The sequence below is a fragment of the Notolabrus celidotus genome, chromosome 13 (genome assembly GCF_009762535.1).
Source record: "Notolabrus celidotus isolate fNotCel1 chromosome 13, fNotCel1.pri, whole genome shotgun sequence".
Taxonomy (NCBI): Eukaryota; Metazoa; Chordata; class Actinopteri; order Labriformes; family Labridae; genus Notolabrus; species Notolabrus celidotus.
The window spans coordinates 9,590,424-9,609,561 of NC_048284.1; the positions used below are offsets into that span (position 1 = coordinate 9,590,424).

Consider the following 19,138-nt stretch of genomic DNA (forward strand, 5'->3'; position numbering starts at 1 on the left):
AGTATAGGAAAAACAGAAAACATTGATTCAAGTAGTTCATGTACATAGATAATATTTTACATTTATGAGTAAAAAGTTAGTTACAATATTTCACATATTTGTAGCACAACTGTTGATTGATCAACAGTACCATATAGATTCACAGTGATCGCTATAATGTGAATGTAGTGCTAGTACTGCTACTGAGAATGTACACCCCAGTCTAAAGCTTTCAGTTTATTGTACATAATTCATCAAGAGCTGTCTACATAGCTTTCACTGACCAAACCTCAACTAAAACGATGAACAGCTGCTCCAACATTTCAGAAAAGCTGACATTCACAAATGAACAATTTCAGACATCTAGCAAGACAAAGAGACTCGTATAATTTAGTCAAAAAATGGTGGATAAGACAAGAGCTACAATGAAACTTAATGACTGAAAACTGGACTGAGTGTCCCATTGACTATAAACACAACTTGGTAGAAACAACTGCATTAAAAACCAGTTCCTTTCAGTTCCATCGCTTTCCCCACTTTGTTTTTTCGATTTTGACAGCTGGATAGAATCAGCCAGGCAATGATGATGCCAGCCAGTGAACCGAGGATGCCTACAACCACTGGTACCCAGACAGCCAAAGAAGGGGGACACAAGGGCTCAATGCTGGTCGGTTCAGGACTGGACGTGAGGGTGGTAAAGCTGGCAGTGGTGGTACTGGTCACTGGTGGACTTGGTAAGCTATTGACCTTGGTGAAGATATAGGGACTGGCCTAAAGGAATAAACAGAATAGAGTATATTCAAGACATTAACAAGTTATAATCAGTATATGAAATTATAACATGGTAGGAAGTAAAAAAAATGTAAGGGACCCCAAATGTTAACAATTCCAGATGTAATAAGATTTGAAATAATTACCTAATTGAATAGCAAATGTAAAACTTAACACCTTTGCAATTGTGGGCAATACATTTTGAAAATCAAGACTATTTTAATAAAATGTAATTTGATCCTGACTTCCAAAAAATGCTAATTTTGTTTCCTGTCAGTAATGTTTAAAGCAAGAGACTTAAAAAAGTTCAATATGTTAAAATCCCCCCTTTTTTCCTTGAAACCAACTTTATTTTCATGATTTAAGAGCAATTAAAGAAAACTGCAAATAACTATTAAGTCTTAGTTTGCTCTTGTTTAACAGTAGCATACACATGCAGTTCAATCCAAAGTAAGATACACTACCAGTCAAGTTTGGACACACCTCCTCATTCAATGGTTTTCATTTATTTTAATTATTTTCAACATTGTAGAATAATACTGATGACATCAAAACTGTGAAATAATATGGGGTTGCCATTATATGGATTACAACAGAAGTCAAATAGGGCTATTCATTGTGTACTAACCCTACCTCTGAACAACACAAACCAAAATGAAACTTGTACATAAACAAAGTGTAATCCATCAAATCACACAAGAAACCAAGAGAAAATGTGACATACTCATATTTCCTATTTGAACCTGCGTTTAATTTCAGAATATTTTAGCTGAGTTAAAAATGTAGTGATTTATTCTTTAAGTATGTCATAGTTTCTGTCTGAATTAAAGGTACAGTGGGTAGAAATGGGAATATTCCTTGGCCTCTGTGGACGGGGACCCACTCTAGTTTAGATATAAAAGGCTCATTCTAAGTTAACAAAAGCATAACCATTTTTATATTCAGGTAATTATACACCAATTTAAACATATATTACACTCCCACCAAGTATGCTCTGCTAAATGCTGCCACATACTACACACTGCACATTTAAGTTATGTCATTATTGATTTCATAATTACTGATTATTGATTCCACACATACCTCAGTGGGACACTGGATCTTAGAGCGGTCATGTGTGAAGTTGTTATACGCCTGCTTTCTACCGACGGGCTCCAACTGTCAGGACCAAAAGATAAATCATGTTAAACCTAAAAAAAACACTTTGAAACATTATCATTGAACTTTAATTTGTCCACCACTGCTGAGAGCTCACCATATTATTCCAAAGAGCAACGGCCATCTCAGCATGAGCTCGCTCACTGATATGGAAACAGTCCACAGAGAAGAAACTTGTGTCAGCCTCTCCGTCCTGTTAAAATGTCACAATTTTTGTAAAGATGCCATCTTCTTTTTTATATGAGGATGCTTTTTGAGAACATTTGCATATTTTTGTAACTTACCCCAATTTGAGGGATAAAGGAGTTTTGTAAAAAGGGTTGAAGGACAACAGCAAAGTCTTCTTTTCCATCATAGCGGTTTCCAGATATAAGTTGCTGGACCTCAGCCTTGGGAAGGAAGGAACAATAGAAAATTGAGGAGAGACAGAAGGGAGCTACATTTGAGTAATATATTTCATTTATTAAGTCTGTGGGGTGGGAAAACTATAGATCTGTTTTTAAACAGATTGCATATGCTAGAAAAACAGTTGCTGAAAACTGGAAGTATCAGGAGAATACAATTAAATTAAATTAAATCGTTACAATATAATCAATAAATTAAAATCAGATAAATACCAGAAAAAAAAATATTAAAATAAAATAAAATAGAAAAAAATAAAATGTATACAAATTATGTAAAAAAAAATGGCCATAATGGTAATAATGCAGTCCAGGGCTACAAGAAAATGAATTATTTAAAATGTTAAAAGCCAGATTAAAAAGGTAAGTCTTTATTTCACTTTTAAAAACGACCAGAGAGCTCACTATTTTAAAGTCCGGAGGCAGAGTTCCACAGTTTTGGTGCATGAAGGGATACTTCACTGCACACTGAAGCCTCTTTACATAACCCTGACCCTCACAGTACAATGGTATGAAAGGCAGAGCTTGCATTAGCATCAGAGGCTCACCCACACAATCTCAAGTTCCTACACCTGCTACAGCCAGATAATCTTTTCTATAGCTCACTGTTTACTATTACAGTAATGGATAATAGTTAAAAGAGCTCTTTTCCTTTACCTGATACTCATGATTGATGCGTTTTATCTCTTCGACCTCTGGGGAGTTGTCAACTGGGTTGATGACACAGGGGCAGCTGGTCCTGAAAAAAGCATGTATTTATTTATTTATTCTTCAATTTAAGATACAAAGAAGAGAGTGCAAGGATTATCTGTGACAGATAAAGTGGAAATACATGGAGGTCAGTCCAGCATTGTTGTCTATGCATGTTAACAAGTGAATAAATTGTATGTGCAAGATCTCAAAAGTAAAAACAAATTTCAAATGTTACCAGAAAAACTTGAAACATAATTTCCACAAAAACTTGTTGTTAGCTTTTAAGTGAAAAAGGCTGCCATGTTGCATTTTTTATTGTAAAATCATTTGATTGAAGCACTTTAATTCATTTCAATATGTATATAGTTGAACACGTGGGGGCAGCAGAACTCAGAATTTAACAGGATCTAACATTATGTGTGTCAATACTGCAAATTTGCGCAATAACAGTGACTATGTGCACAAGTCAGAAGGCACAAAGCAGGAAAATCATCTTGTTTCTAGTCAAGTTAACTGTTCTTTCAGCTCTTTTTTGATTCTTTTTGACTCCTGAGTAAAATATCTGGCTCTTCATGAGCTGGTTGCAATCATTTCTGTCTGCTGTCAGATGCTGTGCGGATGTTTAAAGAAGTCTTTAAGGATTGTTTGAAGCAGGATAGTTAAGTTGCAAGCTGTAGAAAATCTGAGAAAATGGGCTGAAAGGAGCAAAAGAGGTCTGCAGAGTCTGTTCCACACTATGAGCAACACCTTTTCATGTGATTTTTGATATGAAATGTTTAAGACCATGTTGTTGTTTTAAACGTTCATTACGATTAATGGGAAAATGACCACACAGATTTTAAAAAAGGAGGCAAACAAACCTCTGCAAGAGTGAACAACCAATTGTGTTCTTCTTCACTGTTTTCAATGTCTCTATCTGGAAGATCTCCACAACATTAACTAACAACCTGGGTACCTGAAGAAACCGAGAGAAGAGAGGGGAGAAACAGAAATAACATGACCCAGGGCACTTATCCAGGAGAGCAGATGACAATGACATGAAGTGTATAGTATCTTACCTCTTTGTGTAACATGTCCAAACTGAGCTTGAGATTGTGGCTGTAGTTTTTGGGCGACAGATTGTTCTGAGGAGAAGAAAAAGTAGGTTTTTGCTGCAGATCCATACACAATCTAGTTACTCATGTCTATATATGACTTCTAAGAAAACTTACTTGCTCTATACAGTAACTGCAAAGATCATTTCCTCCAACTAATATGGTCACAAGTTTCCAGTCCATCTCAAAGTTCACCTCCTGTGTGACAAGTTTACAGAACATGAGCATGGAGGAGAAAGACACTATTAAAAGATTATTTTAAACTATGTTTCAGTTTTACCTTATGTCCTTTCATGGCCTTGATGAGAGCTTGGACTTGTGCTGGGATCTCTCTGTAACACAATAGGTAGATGACTGGAGGTTGTTCAAAAGCTTCACTTATCTGCAGGAACTGCAATAATTTATACATACGAGGTTCTAGCTCCAGGTACAGCCATGTTGAAGGCCTTCTGTAGTTTGCCGATGCCTTTGGAGAAGCCTTTTATGGTGGGGTTGAACTTCTTCAAGATGTCTGTGAAGAGAAGGAGAAAATGAAGATTATGAACCAGCTAGAAAGCATAACACTGCTGGTTTATTTCATTGTAGCAGGAAAAGTTACTTGTCCTGCCACATCTTCTGCCATGCAATAACCTGTAAGCATCCTTATCCTTTTCTGTATTCCCACTTGGGCTTTTTTTTTAACCCTCCTGTTATGTTGCGGGTCAAATTGACCCTTTTTAAAGTCTATTTTAGGCAATATGTCTTCCAAACCAGCTAAATGCTGCATACAAATCTGGGCAGCATGTGCCAGAAGAGGACTTGTGTTAATTTATCAACATCACTTCATAAAAAATAAAAAATAAAATACAAATTTATGTCATGTCAAACTATTGTAATTATATTTAGGGCTTTCCAATGTAAATCAAAAACATTTTAACATGAATTTTAATGAAAAATGAGTGAGTTATCCTCATTGAACCATGATCTGTGAGAATTAAAAAACACCAAATCTTGATTTAAGTGGTTAGTAATGGAGTTAAAAAATAGATTTAGTTGTTTTTTGGGATTTGGGGGTTCTGACACTTTTGGATAATTGAATATGCCCCGGGTCAAATTGACCCAGGAATGTTATTACTGTTCCAGAGAAACAAACATAACAGGGGGGTTAACATCTGAATAGGGGCACATTTTTTGAAGAAGATATAATATATTCATTGCCCCTCCTTTTCTTTTAAATATAACATCTTCCACTTGATTTGTGAGCAAGTGTCATTCATAAAAATGCCACATCACTGTAAAAATAATAATGATGTTACCCTGCAAACACAGTTGAAAAATATCAACATCAAATAGTTGTCAGTGATGTGTCTGTAGTCATTGCAGTGTTTCACTTTGAACAAGGAATTATATCTCAAACTGGTTGAATAAGACAAATGGAACATAACTTTGTTGGCAGATCTTGGCTGAAGACAATATTTTCAGGGTGGAAATGCATGAAAGTGCTTACCTTAATTTACATGTTTTTGCCACTTTAGAATGAATACATTGTCAGGTGTTATTTGCATAAAGCAGTATTTGGAAACTGCCCACATTATAGTTCAAAATCGCTGAGAGACAAATTCCAAGTATTATGTTGAGGAGATTGTTGTTACTCAAAGATATAATGACTTTGCCAAGCAAACTCACTTGGTAGCGTTGTGACGGTCTCCAGACCCTTGTCTCCTCCAATGCTGTGAGAGATAATAAAAACAAAACATATCAGCCTGCATCTTAAATCATGATGTGAAGTAAACCTCATGAAAGCTGCAGGCATATCCTACCTCCATGATACTCCTTTATACTCTTTACTGAGGTCAAACACAGTTTTAGCTTTGGCGCCTGTGCCTGCCTGTAAACAGAGAACAAAGAGGAAGACAGAAAGTGAAGTGAAAGGGCTGCAGGGGACAGTTGGTTTATGACAAAGATAGATATTACATCAAAGATGACACAGCAGAACATTAAAGGAATAATCATCAATGGTGCAATTTGTTATCTGGCTGATAACAAATGGATTAGATAGTTCATAGTTCAATGACACCAAATAGCTGATACCAAGAGGTTTACAGTTCAGGCTAAATCACAATATGTTTTCTACTTTGGCACACTCACATGCACGATTATGCAATTATAAACACATCATCTTTATCTGTCAAGTACTTGTGATTAAGTTTGGTAAAAGAGGAATGGTTTACTAATATATGTCCAGCTATTATTGAAAAGAATAAACTGGATATCACTGACCGTTGATGAGTCTCCCAGAGCTGCTACAACCTTGATGTCTGCCGGTTTCAGCTTGTGGACTACAGGCAAGAGACAGAAAAGATAATTCATCCTGCTGACATCAAGATAAACTGCAAATTTACACATCCAACACTCTGATTGTTTGTGGCTATTCCCTCCAGTCACAATTTGTGTGCAATTTGTACAGTATGTATTTTTTTAGACCTAAAATTGACTGGACATCTTACCTGACATGGGCACAGTGTCAGAAGGAGCAAGGTCCATACAGGAAAAATCGCTCCCCCAGTTCTAGAGAAGAGAAACATTAAACAGCATTGGCAATGTTAAAAAAACATTTTGTAAAAGATATCAAATGGAGAAACAATTTTAACAAACTAAATCTGTGCAAACAAAAGTCTAAACCTCAAAGGCAGTCAGGTGGTAATCACATTAATCAGAGAAAGCAACGCTTTGGGAGGCAGAAGCCAGAGAATGATTTTTTTTCTTGAATGAATGACTTCAAAATGATTCATAGGTGACTTATAAATGACTTTTTATCAATTTATTGACTGATTATCTTCAGATATCTGCAATAGTTTCATTCACATCTCTACTTTTATATCATAACACATTTAATTACTTTGATAAACTCACTATTAAATCCAACAGTTAAAGTTTTTGTGCTTACTGTGATAGGCCCAGGCGTTGGTAGGGGATCAGCATACGAGTACTCGCTGTTATTGTAGGTCCTAATGTATGGTGAGGTCTGTAGACAAAAGATGGAAATATAAAGCCACTTTAGGGAAGCCACGAAAAATAGAAGAATTACATGAACAATTAAAGAATCAGCTTACTAAGCATTAGCATGCCTTACAAAGTTTGGCTACCACAGGATTAACAGAAGACATCAGAATTTATAACATTGACTAAGTAAGCTTCAGACATCATTTCCTACCTTGGTTGGACACTTGAGGTCAAGGTTTTCAGAAAAATCCTGTTTGGCAGTCTTATTGCCCAGAGGTTCCAGCTGTGAAAACAAGAGTGAGTATGACAGCTGAATATCATTCATTGCTCTAAACGTGAAACAATGAGAGGATCCTGATGGTAAAATTACAACTAAAGCATTTCATAAATGCTGTTGTTACTGCGTTGTATCACTTTAAGATAAATTAGTCAAGTCAAGTCAAAAGCAGTCATTTATAAAGCACATTTAAAACAACCTCAGTTGACCAAAGTGCTGTACAGATATTAAAATACAATATAATCATACACAATATAACAATAAATAAAAACAATAAAAGAATAGTAAGAGCTCAATTTAGGAAATAAAAGATTAAAAAAGTAAAAAGCCAAGGATTCTTGCTTAGCTGGGACTGAACGCCAAGGAGAAAAGATGGGTTTTCAGTAGTGTTAGCATCTGAACAGACAATTGTTAGTAATTATCTGGACATTAAAGCTGCTGTTGGTAGGAATGGTGTAAAAAACATTACTTTTTTTCTGCTGGGTTTGGAAAAAAGGTCATAATACCCATCGGTACTCATCGGTAAGTGGAGTAATTTGAGACTATTGCTAAATCTCTGCGTTTTCAATGCCTTTGTATCAAGCAATGTTATTATTCTCCTCGTTCCCGTTATGACGGACCAATCATAGCTAATCTCCAATCCTCTCTCCTGACTGGTTAAGGGGCGGCCCCTACTACGTCCTCCGATTGGTTATGTGTCCAGCACTATCATGACTGCACACGCCGATCTGTGTTGGGGGGGCTAAGAGGAAATCTGGTTGGGAGGGTTAGTGTTGACATTCAAAGTCTCTCTCACTGAACAGATGTTTACTCTGTGACTACCAACAGCAGCTTTAAGACAGTAGCTATGCTCAGATTCAAGCTTTGTATTTGATAGTATGCTAGCTAGGTAGCATTAAGTTAGCTTGTTAATAAGTTACTAGTTACTCGATTATGTTAGCTTGGACTATATCTGCCCCTATTGCAATGCATAAGTTACAGAACGGTAATATTAGCCTCAAGGAACTTTCTGGCTAACCCTGATATTATCCAGTAGACAGCTGGTTGCTAGTAAGCGTTGAATAATGCAATAAGACAAGCTAGCCAGAATGCTCTACAAAATTACTGAGTCTGACATTGCACTCCGCCTCTGGGGCTTTCTTCATCCTCCTCATAAGCTAAAATAATGCTAACTTGGAACTAATAAATGATAATGTACAGTTTACTTGCTTATATGTTGGCCAATGTTATGCTAACATACATTTTTTTACTGAAGAGTTATTCAATATGTATACTCTGAAAATGTTTGTTAGAATTTACGTCTTTACAACAGTTGTGCCATAATAGAGCTGGTCATATAGGGCTTCTGCTATGCATTGCCCTGACCATGAACTTCTTCTTGTCTAATTTTTACCATGTTGTTCCAAAGGGAGCGAGCCATCTGCGTCTGGGCTTTCTGGCTGAGATGGAAGCAGTCGGCACTGAAGTAGGAGCGATCAGGGCGACCATCCTGTAGAAGAGGTACAATTAAAGCAAGAACTTCAAACTTAAATGAAAAATAAAGCACGAGCCTCAGAGAAATGTTGACTTTTCTCATTGATAGGCGCTGGAAAATGTAGGATTAAACTCTGCAGGAGTAAATGCAATATTATTCTACAGGCCACAGGAAAAAAAAGGAGCAGAGAAAAGGAGTAATGACTAAATCAGGTTCTCTAATGCCCTAGAATCCATTTCTTCATAACTTACAGGCGGGTCACACAAAAAGCTTGTATCTGTTTGGCCTCAATTAGTCAAAGAAAATTAATCTTCTACCTTAAAACTCAAATATCTTTTTTTTTCATAAGAGGTTAGACCCACAAAATCGACATAGGTTTATATTGACAAATAATGTTAAAGGAATAGTTCCACAATTTAATTAGATTAGATTGGCATAAATAGTTGAAACAAGCAGAAAAAGTCAATTGTGCTAAGCTCAATTTACTGATGGCTGTGCTTGACCTTATGAACATCTGAGTGGTGTAGGACCTCAGATTTTATTCTCAAGTTTTACCAAAAATGTTAAATCATGCATGACACTTTAGCTCTTCCAACCCTGTTATAGCAATTATTTTAAACAGGAGCCAACAAATACAGTTTATTTTACTTTTTATTCATACTTTATTCTAACACACAATGAAACACCATACAATGGGGAAAATACTGTCATAATTCTGGTGCCAAAGCATCTGATATATCGTCTGTGAGAGACAGAGGTTAGTTACTGACCGGCAGTCTGGGAACAACGATTTCTCTGAAGAAAGGCTGGATGACCACGGTGAAGTCTGAGCGAGTGTCGTAGCGGCCTGACTCCACAAGCTTATGTAGTGATTTCTTCAAGATAGAAATCAGACGTGTAAATACCTGAGGATGAGCAGTTTTCTTTTTTTTTTAATGGTCACAGTTCGGTTTATTTGGTGTTTTATACCTGGTAGCCTCTGTTCAGGTCCTCCACCATTTGGAGAGCTTTAGAGTTGGCCTTTGGCAGGATAACACAAGGACACAGAATACTGTGAACCAAAGGAGGGATTAAAGAAACACGGTTGTATCACTGCTTACTGTTAGGTGATAGTTTTGGATAGCTATGTCGAATTCATTGCAGTGATAAAACTGTTTGAAGTGATCAACTAAGATACTTACTTAACCAGCCAAGTTGGACATTTTGTTGAAGCATCCAAGTGCATTTCTCTCAGCGGGAGGATATGAAGAGGCTCTATTAAGTTCACCAGAGCCCGAGGGACCTAAAAGAGAGGCTCAGATTAATCCAAAATAAAAGAAACCAAACAGAAAAATGTGTATCTGAGAGTGTCGCAGCTTGTCTGTAGGTTTTACCTGTTTATGAAGATAATCCAGGCTGTTACGAACATTACGGACATAGTTGTCAACAGAGTAAAGGAGCTGTAAAGAAAGGAAAACAGTTCTAGGTTAGTGTTTGTCTTTTGAGCCCTTATGAGTAAGTCTTTCACAGTAGCACTCACAGAGTTGTAGCAGTGATCACAGACGTCATTTCCACCAATGAACAGGGTGATCACCTTCCAGTCCGACTCAAAATCGATTCTCTGCACACAAAAAAAGAATGTGAGTCAATATGAAAAGTAAGTAGTAGTATTAAAGGATCTTTTTTTATTCGTCCAAGTAGAAATGCATGACTCTGGAAAAAGCAAGAATTCTTTAATCTTTGCTTTTGTTTCCAGAGGACGGGTCTTATGTATCAGATATTTTGAGTTTTAAAGATAGCAAAGATGGATTTTTAATGTACAGACTTACAGAGTCATTCTTCATCCTTGCCACCAAGGCTCGCACCTGTGGTGGTACGTCCCTAAAAACACATAACATTGAAAACACATTTAGATACATTATTTATCCAATAACGTAGCCTTTAGCTTTTATATTAGCTAAGATTTTTGCTTTGACAACTTCTTTGTTTAAAACTGTCAAAAAGTAGCCAAAAAAGCATATTGGACTCACTTGCTCTTCGCTCCAGCCACAGCCTGGTTGAGAAAAGCCTGAGGAGTCTGTTGTCGGCCCATTCCAAGAGAGTAGCCCGTCAGGTTTTGGTTGAAATACTTCAAGATGTCTGTTATTAACAGAAGTTAAAGGTGAGTGTGGTTGAAACACCCTGAACAACAAAAAGCTCATTGTAATTTGTCAACCATGACATAAACGAGTCATGCAGAGGACTCACTGGGCAGCGTGGTGACACTTGTGAGGTTTTCATCTCCACCAATACTGCAAAGTTAAAAAAAAGGATGTTAAAATGATAGGGACATTTTTGTCCACCTAAAAAAACCCACAATTGATATAATCATGTTCTTCAATGTTTGTAGTAGCTGTGATTTAAAAAGTTTCAACTGACCTCCACGACAGTCCTCTGTACTGCTGCAGGACGTCCAGGATGTTGTTGGGGTTGGATGGTATACCATTACCTGCCTAAAGCACAGAACAGGGAAATGTTTCAGAAACATGAAGAAACATGAGAGGACTTATCAAGGTTTTGCAGAGCATTACCTCCCCTAAATATATCACTCTTATTCTGCTGTAAATATTGAAAATATGATCCTGTTTTGATCTTAAACTGAGTTTGAGTTTCTGCCTGTTAAAAGGAAGTTTGTCCTTGCCGCTGTTACTTTCTAAATGCTGCAAAGAGTTCTGCTCTTGTTGGATTAAGATGAGATAAGACTGGATCTTATCCTGTCTTGATGTTGGGTCATTGTCAATAATTCAATATAGAGTACGGCCTAAACCTGCTCTGTTTGTAAAAGCACCATGAGATAACGTTTGTTGTAAATCTGCGCTATATAAATAAAGATTGATTGATTGATGGAGTTCATCTTGCCTTTTTCCAAACATACAAATGACCTGATATAAGTAAATGTTCTGAATGTCCAATGAGGCTTTGATGTCTCTGTACCATTCACAACTTCACACAAATATTAAGTATTAAAAGTGACTTTAGTGTTCATTGATTAATCTTATGTTCATCTTTTTCAGAACAGAAATAGAACTGTGAACTGTTGTCACGTCACTTAATAAATGCAATGTTATGTTCATTTTTATTGTCCGTTACCAGTATGTATCTAACTCTTAGAAAACAACTTTCTGTTGAAGGTGTAAATATAGTATAGTATAGTATAGTATAGTATAGTATAGCATAGTATAGTATAGTATAGTATAGTATAGTATAGTATAGTATAGTATAGTATAGTATAGTATAGTGCACAGTTATTTTATTGTAGTGCATAAAAGTCAACCCATCATCCAGTTGAATACAGATGTTAATCCCATTCCACTGGTGAGGTAATATTACTCAGTATTTTGATGGGCACTGTTGAAGTAAATAAGTATAGTATTAAGTGTATTGGTAAGATTGAGGTCTACTTTTACAGCTCTCTATGTCAATGTATTAAATTAAATACGTAGTTTCAACGTATTGTATTTTTCACGTTTGGTCAGACTGTCTGTAATGTTTTCATCTATCTTCATAAAACCAAAGAAAAAACTACTCACTGTCAGAGAGTCTCCCACAGCAGCTACCACTTTGATATCTCCAGGTCGGAGTTCATGGACTGGAAAAATACAAAGGGGAAAAAGATTAAATTACCTAATCGTCATACTACATGCCATCGACTTATACAGTAAACAATAAACACAAATTAGCATATATAATCAAAATGTGAAATAAGTGACAGAAGCAGAGCGTTATTTTAGAGTCTGCAAATCTCAACAGACTTGTGGGTGACACAAACTAACTGTAACAGTTTTATCCTCCAAAAGGAACTTAAAATAAACCCTGTATTTCACATTATCAGCAATTCAAAGCTGTCTCCTAGCTCTAAGCCATGGTTTCAGAACACGCTGGCGTAGCAGAGAAGCATTTTTTTTAACAATAAATCTTAGAATCATGATCATAAAGTTAATTTCATTGCATTCATTTGTTTCCCAAATCAAGACAAATCAAGACACTGGTAAGAATTGCTTTACATCATCAACATATGAATGTGTTTGATAGCCATTGTCATAAGTTAATGAACATATTTTTACTTGTCTGTCTGAATACAACAAGTTCAAAAAAGCATTGTTCACCTATTCAGCCAACTTAAAATCTCCCCAGTGCCTACAAACAGCAAGCCTGTCAGTATACACCATCTTACCTGTGGCAGGTGTGGAAGGCGAGGGGCTGAAGTCCTCACAGGGCATCTCAGTGCCTGTTAACTGAGCGCACACAGAGAGCACGTCCACAGTTAGAACCAAACACAACACACACAACACTACCACAACCTCCATTCAGCTCTGTGTCAGTGTGTACTCACTGGGTGAACGAGAGGAGAGGCATCGCTGTGGTGATATGAGGGAGAGTTTTCCTCGGTCCTAAGGAAGGGCCGGTCCTGAGGGAGGGAGGAAGATGTCCAAAGAGAGGAGGGGACAAAGATAATAGGAAGTAAATAGGAAGGAAGATGGTTAGAGTATTAATATGGAACGCTAGGACCTATTATTATCTAATATGTGTAACTGCAGGCCTTAATGTGCTGAATTAATGGCATGTTTGTACATGTACACAAAGTCCCGTACCTCAGTTGGGCATGGCAATGCAATGATGTTTCCATTGTCATCCGTGCTATGTTGGCCATTTGTGGGCTGCAGCTGAAAGACAGAAAACTCTTTGTTTTCATGTTTGCACACAGAGAATAACAGCTCTGTATGTTTTCATGTGTGTGTGTGTGTGTGTGTGTGTGTGTGTGTGTGTGTCTATGAGAGAGGAAGAGAGAAGGAGATTTCTCCTCACCAGGTTCTTCCACATCTGCACCAGCAGTTTATCTGCTTGTTGTGATGCCTGTGACCCAGAAAGAGGCTTCCCAGTCTGTTTTCAAAGAACATCAAAAACGTCATACTTCATGTTAGATACAGGGAGTACATCAGCAGTAAGATAACCATGAGTGTATCTGTTGACGTCACAGACACACACATGCAGCATCACTTTTTTAAGAGCATCAGATTTTTGTTTGCGTCTTACATGACAGATTTTTTTTCCTTCCCGGCTTTAAGATTTTCTCACTTTAAAGCTTCTTTGAGGAGTTTTAAGCTGGTTATGAAACAGACAAAAGTAAGTTTCAGTGCGACTATGAGCTACAAAAGCAATGAACCATCAGTAAGAAAATCAGTTGTTTCTATATAATTAGGGTGTAGGAGTCAGATGTAAAAGGACTACCTTAACAGGAAATGGACAAAATCTGCAAAGAGATAAAATTTACCTAAACTGACGAAAAACAAAAGTTCCTCAGGGGAGCTTGAAGCAACATATTCATAAAGAAGGTTCAGTGTTTTACAATGTAGACTTTGTTGTATGAATTGGGATCTAATAAGATATTATCTGGTTGCTGCTGCTGTTTAAGCGCATACAGGAACCTCTAAAAGTGCCAAAAAAACTCTCCCATTTGATAGCAGGAGTCACTCAGTCTGTTGAGACTTTGCTCAGGAACTGTAAGGTTGCCATGAAGTTTGGGCACTGACTAAAGTATGGAAACTGGGACAGGTTGCTGGAGAGGTGCTTGCTTACTTCCTGGACACTGCCCCGGTGCCCTTGAGACTGCCTGAATTACAAAAATATGTCATGCAGCATCATTTTCTCTATGTGTTTTGTGGGCAGTAGAATAAACATAAATAGAGAAGGGGCGTATGCAAAAACGGGGAAACAGAGTCAACAATGAAGGGGTGCAAAAGTCAAAGAAATGTTGGACTACTAAAGCCTTCTCCAATATGTGAGGGATGCAAAATAGTCCAAGTGAGAGAGAATGTAAGACAAGGGTGTTGAGGGACAGCGCCGGCCTGTGACTCACAGAAACAGAGGAGAGGTCTGTGATGAAAGGTTCGTCCTGGAGAATCACAGTGAAGTCATCTCTGTCAGTGTACCAGCTCTGCTTTACCAGAAGCTCATCCAAAGACTCCTGCAGAGGACATGAAACGAAGAAACGAGTCTCACAGCAGCTAGAATAACCACAGGACTTGAGGCTTGATACATGTGTCAGATGTCTGTATAAGAAGAAAAGACAAACCTGCAGAGCCTGACTCAGCATGGCCCTCTGCAGTCTGACTTCTCCATCACTGTTGGTCTCCATGCAGGGACACATCCTGTCATTAAAACAAACAAAACAAAACATAAGAACTGTCCAAGGTGTAGCAACATACTTGAAGGCAATACTGCTGTATCTGGTTCAAACTTTGTGCTCTACTAAGTTTGTCTTTTTGTATCCCCTGTTCTTTCATTCTCAGGTTGCTCTTGGCACAGATAATTTTGGATCCTAGCGAGACAACCTGTCTAAAGGAATACAGCAACTATTGTACAGACATTTTGTAGACATATGACACAAATAAAACGTGCAAAAAAAAAACTTGAGGTCTTGATCCAAAGGTTGATACGTAAGGTAACTGGACTGGTAGAAATTCTTGAAGACGTTTCACCTCTCCTCCGAAAGGCTTCTTCAGTTCTGACCAGACTGGGGAAGAGCTAGAAAATAGGAAGAGCTAGAACAGGAACTAGACTAACGACCCTACTTAGGACCTGTTTGTGACTACCTGGACACACCCACGGCTGTTAGAGGCTCATATTTTCTAGCTCTTCCCCAGTCTGGTCAGAACTGAGGAAGCCTTTCGGAGGAGAGATGAAACGTCTCCAAGAATTTCTACCAGTCCAGTTGCCTTATGGATCAAGCTTTGGAATACCATGACCTGGACGACTGAGAACCTTCACAGACTTGAGGTCTTGATGTTAAACACTCATTTTGTCATTTAAACATGTCAAAATACAAATAACTGAATGTAGTGATTTGTTAACCCAGAAACGAGTCACTTTACTTTCAAACTTACCTGTTGAATCTGTCGTTCTCTCCATCCCACAGTGCAACACTGACGATGGTCTTCTTCAGCTGTGGCACAGGGGGGTGAAACAAAGTGAGTTAAAATGTGTGGACACTGCCAACAAGCAGCAATGCTACAAAACCGATAAACATGAGCTGAAAAGTACCATAAGCTCAATGAATAATAAATGTCTTATTTTCGTGTCTGGTCACATAGATGACCCATTCCTCATGGAATTACCTGAGAATGCAGCAGCTGCAGAGCCTCATCCACCTCTTTGACCACATGTCTGATAATGGTCTGAGCCTGCAACAAAAACAAACTGAGACTGAAAATACATTTCTTTATCCTACAAATGTCAAAGTCTAAGTATGTTACAGTTCTTTGTTCAATGAAAATGAAAAATATAAAATCCACTTTCTTTTTCAACATGTTTGTTAGTTAAAAAATTTGACAACATTTTCAAATTTTTCTTTTGTTTTGTATTTTATTGTTGTTATAGTTGTTTGCTTTCAGTTTAATTTTCCCTGTGAAGTTAGACTACACATTTTTATTTTTTTCGCTCTTATCCTCATTATTTAATATTCTTATTATTGCTATTTTTTTTTTACTTATTTATTTTCAAACTGTGAATTCCAATTCCATTATAATTTATACTATGTTTTGTTTCTTTATTTCCTTTATTTGCAAATGGACAAAAATAGGAAATAGCCAAAAGTAGACATGTGTTCTCCAAATAATTGCATGTGCACTGTTTATTGTTTTTTGGGGTTTTTTTTAGCTTTTATTGTGTACATTTTTGTCCCTTTGAGGCAATATATAGAATATATGAAAACCAGTCTAAAAAGACACTCAACCCCATGACCATATTGTATGATTCGATAAATAAAAAATAAAAAAAGAATCATTGGAGAAGGAGTGAACTGGTCCCTTGGTTTTATCTCTGTAAACACACGTGCATTTTTCCTTATCAGTAATTGTTTTTTACCTGCTGCTCACAGACGCAGAGCTGATCGACCTGAACAAAGAGCAAGAGGAGCTTCCAGTCTCGATCCACAACCTCCTGCAGAAGAAAAAACACCTGCTTTGTACAACTGAAGACTGTAACAAAGGTACAACTTGGTAAAAGCCTCACTCTCAAACAAGTCTGACTGTGCAAGCATACATGTAAAAGTGTCAACACATAAGAGGACTTTATATAATCCTTCAAGATGGCAGTGCACTCTGTGGAGCTCCTACCTGACTGTGTTGAAGTTGGAGAGACACTTCCTTTGCTTGCTCCACCAGTGAGCTACGAATCAGTTAAAAAAAAACGAAAAAAAAACTTGGAATCATTTGAAAACACTACAGTCACTGTATCATATTTCTCCTGTGAGAGCGTCTGTACCTGTGCTGAACAAAGTGAGGGCTGTACAGGTTTGCTTCATCTGACAGAGTGATCAGAGCAGGGTTGAACAGGGTCAGCAGCTCTGATGGAGGGACATGAACACAGGTTTAACCACAGGAAACAAAAACGTAAGTTCCCAATGGGCATGAAGGTTTAACCCCACAACTTTGTTGAGAGTAGAAGTAGAACAGGCTAAGTGTGGAACACCAATTTGCAAAAATGTGTTATTGACCATTCATTTCAATTAATTTTAAGGTTGAATTTCCCTGACACTGTCAGGCTCTGACTTCTCAAGAATATTTTCTTTTGATCTTGCTCCTCTGTGAAGTCAAATTAAATCATATGGACAGTAAGGACAGAAACACGCTGTATGTTTGTCTTACAGCATTAGATGCATTGTTTCATTTAGGAAAGTCTTGTATTAACATGAGATCAACCCTTCTGCTTTGTGTCCGTTCGTGTTTTATCTCTGTGCAGACCTGCAGGACTTTGTGTAACATGAGAGGCTTTCAGACATGATAACAGCCATACAGGACTGATATATGACAAGTGTATCGGGGTTCATTGTTTCAAATTATCACTGTTAATGTAGATATGAGTGTAGTAAAGATAGCACACAGTAGTGTTATGGAAACTCATGTCATTTGAATTGACGGTCACGTTTCAATTCAGCACAACAAAGACAGTGAACAGAAAGGTGCTCAAGTTCATCTAAAAGTTGCATTAGGTTCTTAAATTATTCCACATGAATCTTGTTTCAGATGCAAAAACAACAAATTAAACTTTGAATCTCACCTGCGAGTCTTGAAACCACTTGTGAGAGCTCCGTGCTGCAGTGGAACAAAAGAGAAGAGAGAGAGTTTTTGTCTCTGCACTGTGACATTTCAGAAATCTGTGATGCAGAAATTACGTTAGAGTATACCTTTTAGTATACCTGTGCTTACCTGTGCATGTGGAGTCCAATGGTGGAGAGGACTGACACATCTGAGGGCCGAACACTGTGAACTTGAGAGACAGAAAAATCCTTTCAGTGTAAACACTCAGAGACAAGATAATTAACTCTTCCTGCTTATTGGAGTGGATCATTTAGTGCATGGCTGTATAGTTTGTGGGAGAGGTATTCAGATTATTTTATCTGCAAAAGCAGTAATTCTACATTGTAAGAAATACTTCATTACAATTTAAAAATCATTCATTTAAAATGTAAATGAGTTAAAAGTGCAGAAATGTTTCTTTAATTTTGCATTTAAATGCTCAATTTAGTCTAATGATGTAACTTATCTTTGTACTGTGGGATAATACTACCCCAAAATAAAACATTGTATTACTGATTACATGCAAATTCAATCTGCAACTCTGGATGCCAGTCGAGATGAAATGGACAAAAGTTGAATATTTTCCACAGAATTCCAGAAAAATTTAGATAAAATTAAACTTCTACAGGACATAACAAGTTACTCAGAACTGTACTCAGGAGTAATAAATAAATAAATAAATACATAAATGTAATATGGTTTCATTTCTGTATATTTATACTGCACGGTATGAGAATGCAATATGTGATAACATTGTTCAGCATTGTGATGTTTGAAATGCAATAAATCAACAACAATGAAAGAGTGCATGTGAGCTGGAACTCTGTTTTATGTCTATCAGCTTTTCTCCATGTTTTAAACAAACCTGCGTTTGCAACATATCCATCCTAAATCCAAAATATACACTTTTTTTTTCCTCCACCAGTTTGCAGTGAAAGCATAACTATTATAACCAGCCATCCATCAAATTTGGAAGTTTACAAAATGTGATGTAAATACTTAGTTTTCCAGTGAAACTGCACAATGACATTCAACGTAAATCAAGTGTGTACTTTGTTTTTACTTGATGTAAAAATCGTCGTCCTCAGTGACAGTTTAATCAGCGTGTGAAGGTTGATATCAGTGGAACTGGGATAAACTTTGACTTTATCAGACTCACCATTTGAAGGGGGCGACTGAGAGGGAAACATCTCATCACAAGGTAGTGCAGTCAC

General features: G+C 37.2%; 1 protein-coding gene and 1 long non-coding RNA gene across 2 annotated transcripts; one reads left to right on the forward strand and one right to left on the reverse strand.

Moving 5' to 3' along the window:
* LOC117824505 (phospholipase B1, membrane-associated-like) lies at window positions 1–19,138 on the reverse strand. The gene is made up of 41 exons (XM_034700019.1): window positions 19,084–19,138; window positions 18,054–18,114; window positions 17,905–17,939; window positions 17,110–17,191; window positions 16,962–17,013; window positions 16,711–16,785; window positions 15,963–16,028; window positions 15,732–15,790; window positions 14,921–14,996; window positions 14,705–14,812; window positions 13,654–13,728; window positions 13,440–13,511; window positions 13,181–13,255; window positions 13,022–13,082; window positions 12,378–12,436; window positions 11,227–11,300; window positions 11,056–11,099; window positions 10,839–10,947; window positions 10,638–10,689; window positions 10,349–10,429; window positions 10,203–10,268; window positions 10,011–10,111; window positions 9,799–9,880; window positions 9,600–9,704; window positions 8,749–8,844; window positions 7,290–7,361; window positions 7,023–7,100; window positions 6,583–6,643; window positions 6,356–6,414; window positions 5,896–5,963; window positions 5,762–5,805; window positions 4,508–4,607; window positions 4,377–4,428; window positions 4,214–4,294; window positions 4,061–4,126; window positions 3,863–3,957; window positions 2,967–3,048; window positions 2,193–2,297; window positions 2,006–2,101; window positions 1,834–1,908; window positions 1–750 (listed from the first exon to the last, which is right to left on the reverse strand). The coding sequence occupies exons 1-41, from the start codon at window positions 19,112–19,114 to the stop codon at window positions 478–480; spliced, it is 3,204 nt and encodes a 1,067-aa protein (XP_034555910.1). The 5' UTR covers window positions 19,115–19,138; the 3' UTR covers window positions 1–477.
* On the forward strand, window positions 8,762–16,049 carry LOC117824507. The gene is made up of 3 exons (XR_004633603.1): window positions 8,762–8,855; window positions 15,764–15,815; window positions 15,939–16,049. It is a non-coding gene; the product is annotated as an uncharacterized LOC117824507 (long non-coding RNA).

Coding starts and splice junctions, on each gene's coding strand:
- LOC117824505 (XM_034700019.1), bottom strand. CDS start 19,114: ATGTTTCCCTCTCAGTCGCCCCCTTCAAATG. Junction 17,940..18,053: donor ATTGGACTCCACATGCACAG/GTAAGCACAGGT, acceptor GTTCCACTGCAG/CACGGAGCTCTCACAAGTGG. Junction 9,881..10,010: donor TGTCCAACTTGGCTGGTTAA/GTAAGTATCTTA, acceptor TTTGGTTCACAG/TATTCTGTGTCCTTGTGTTA.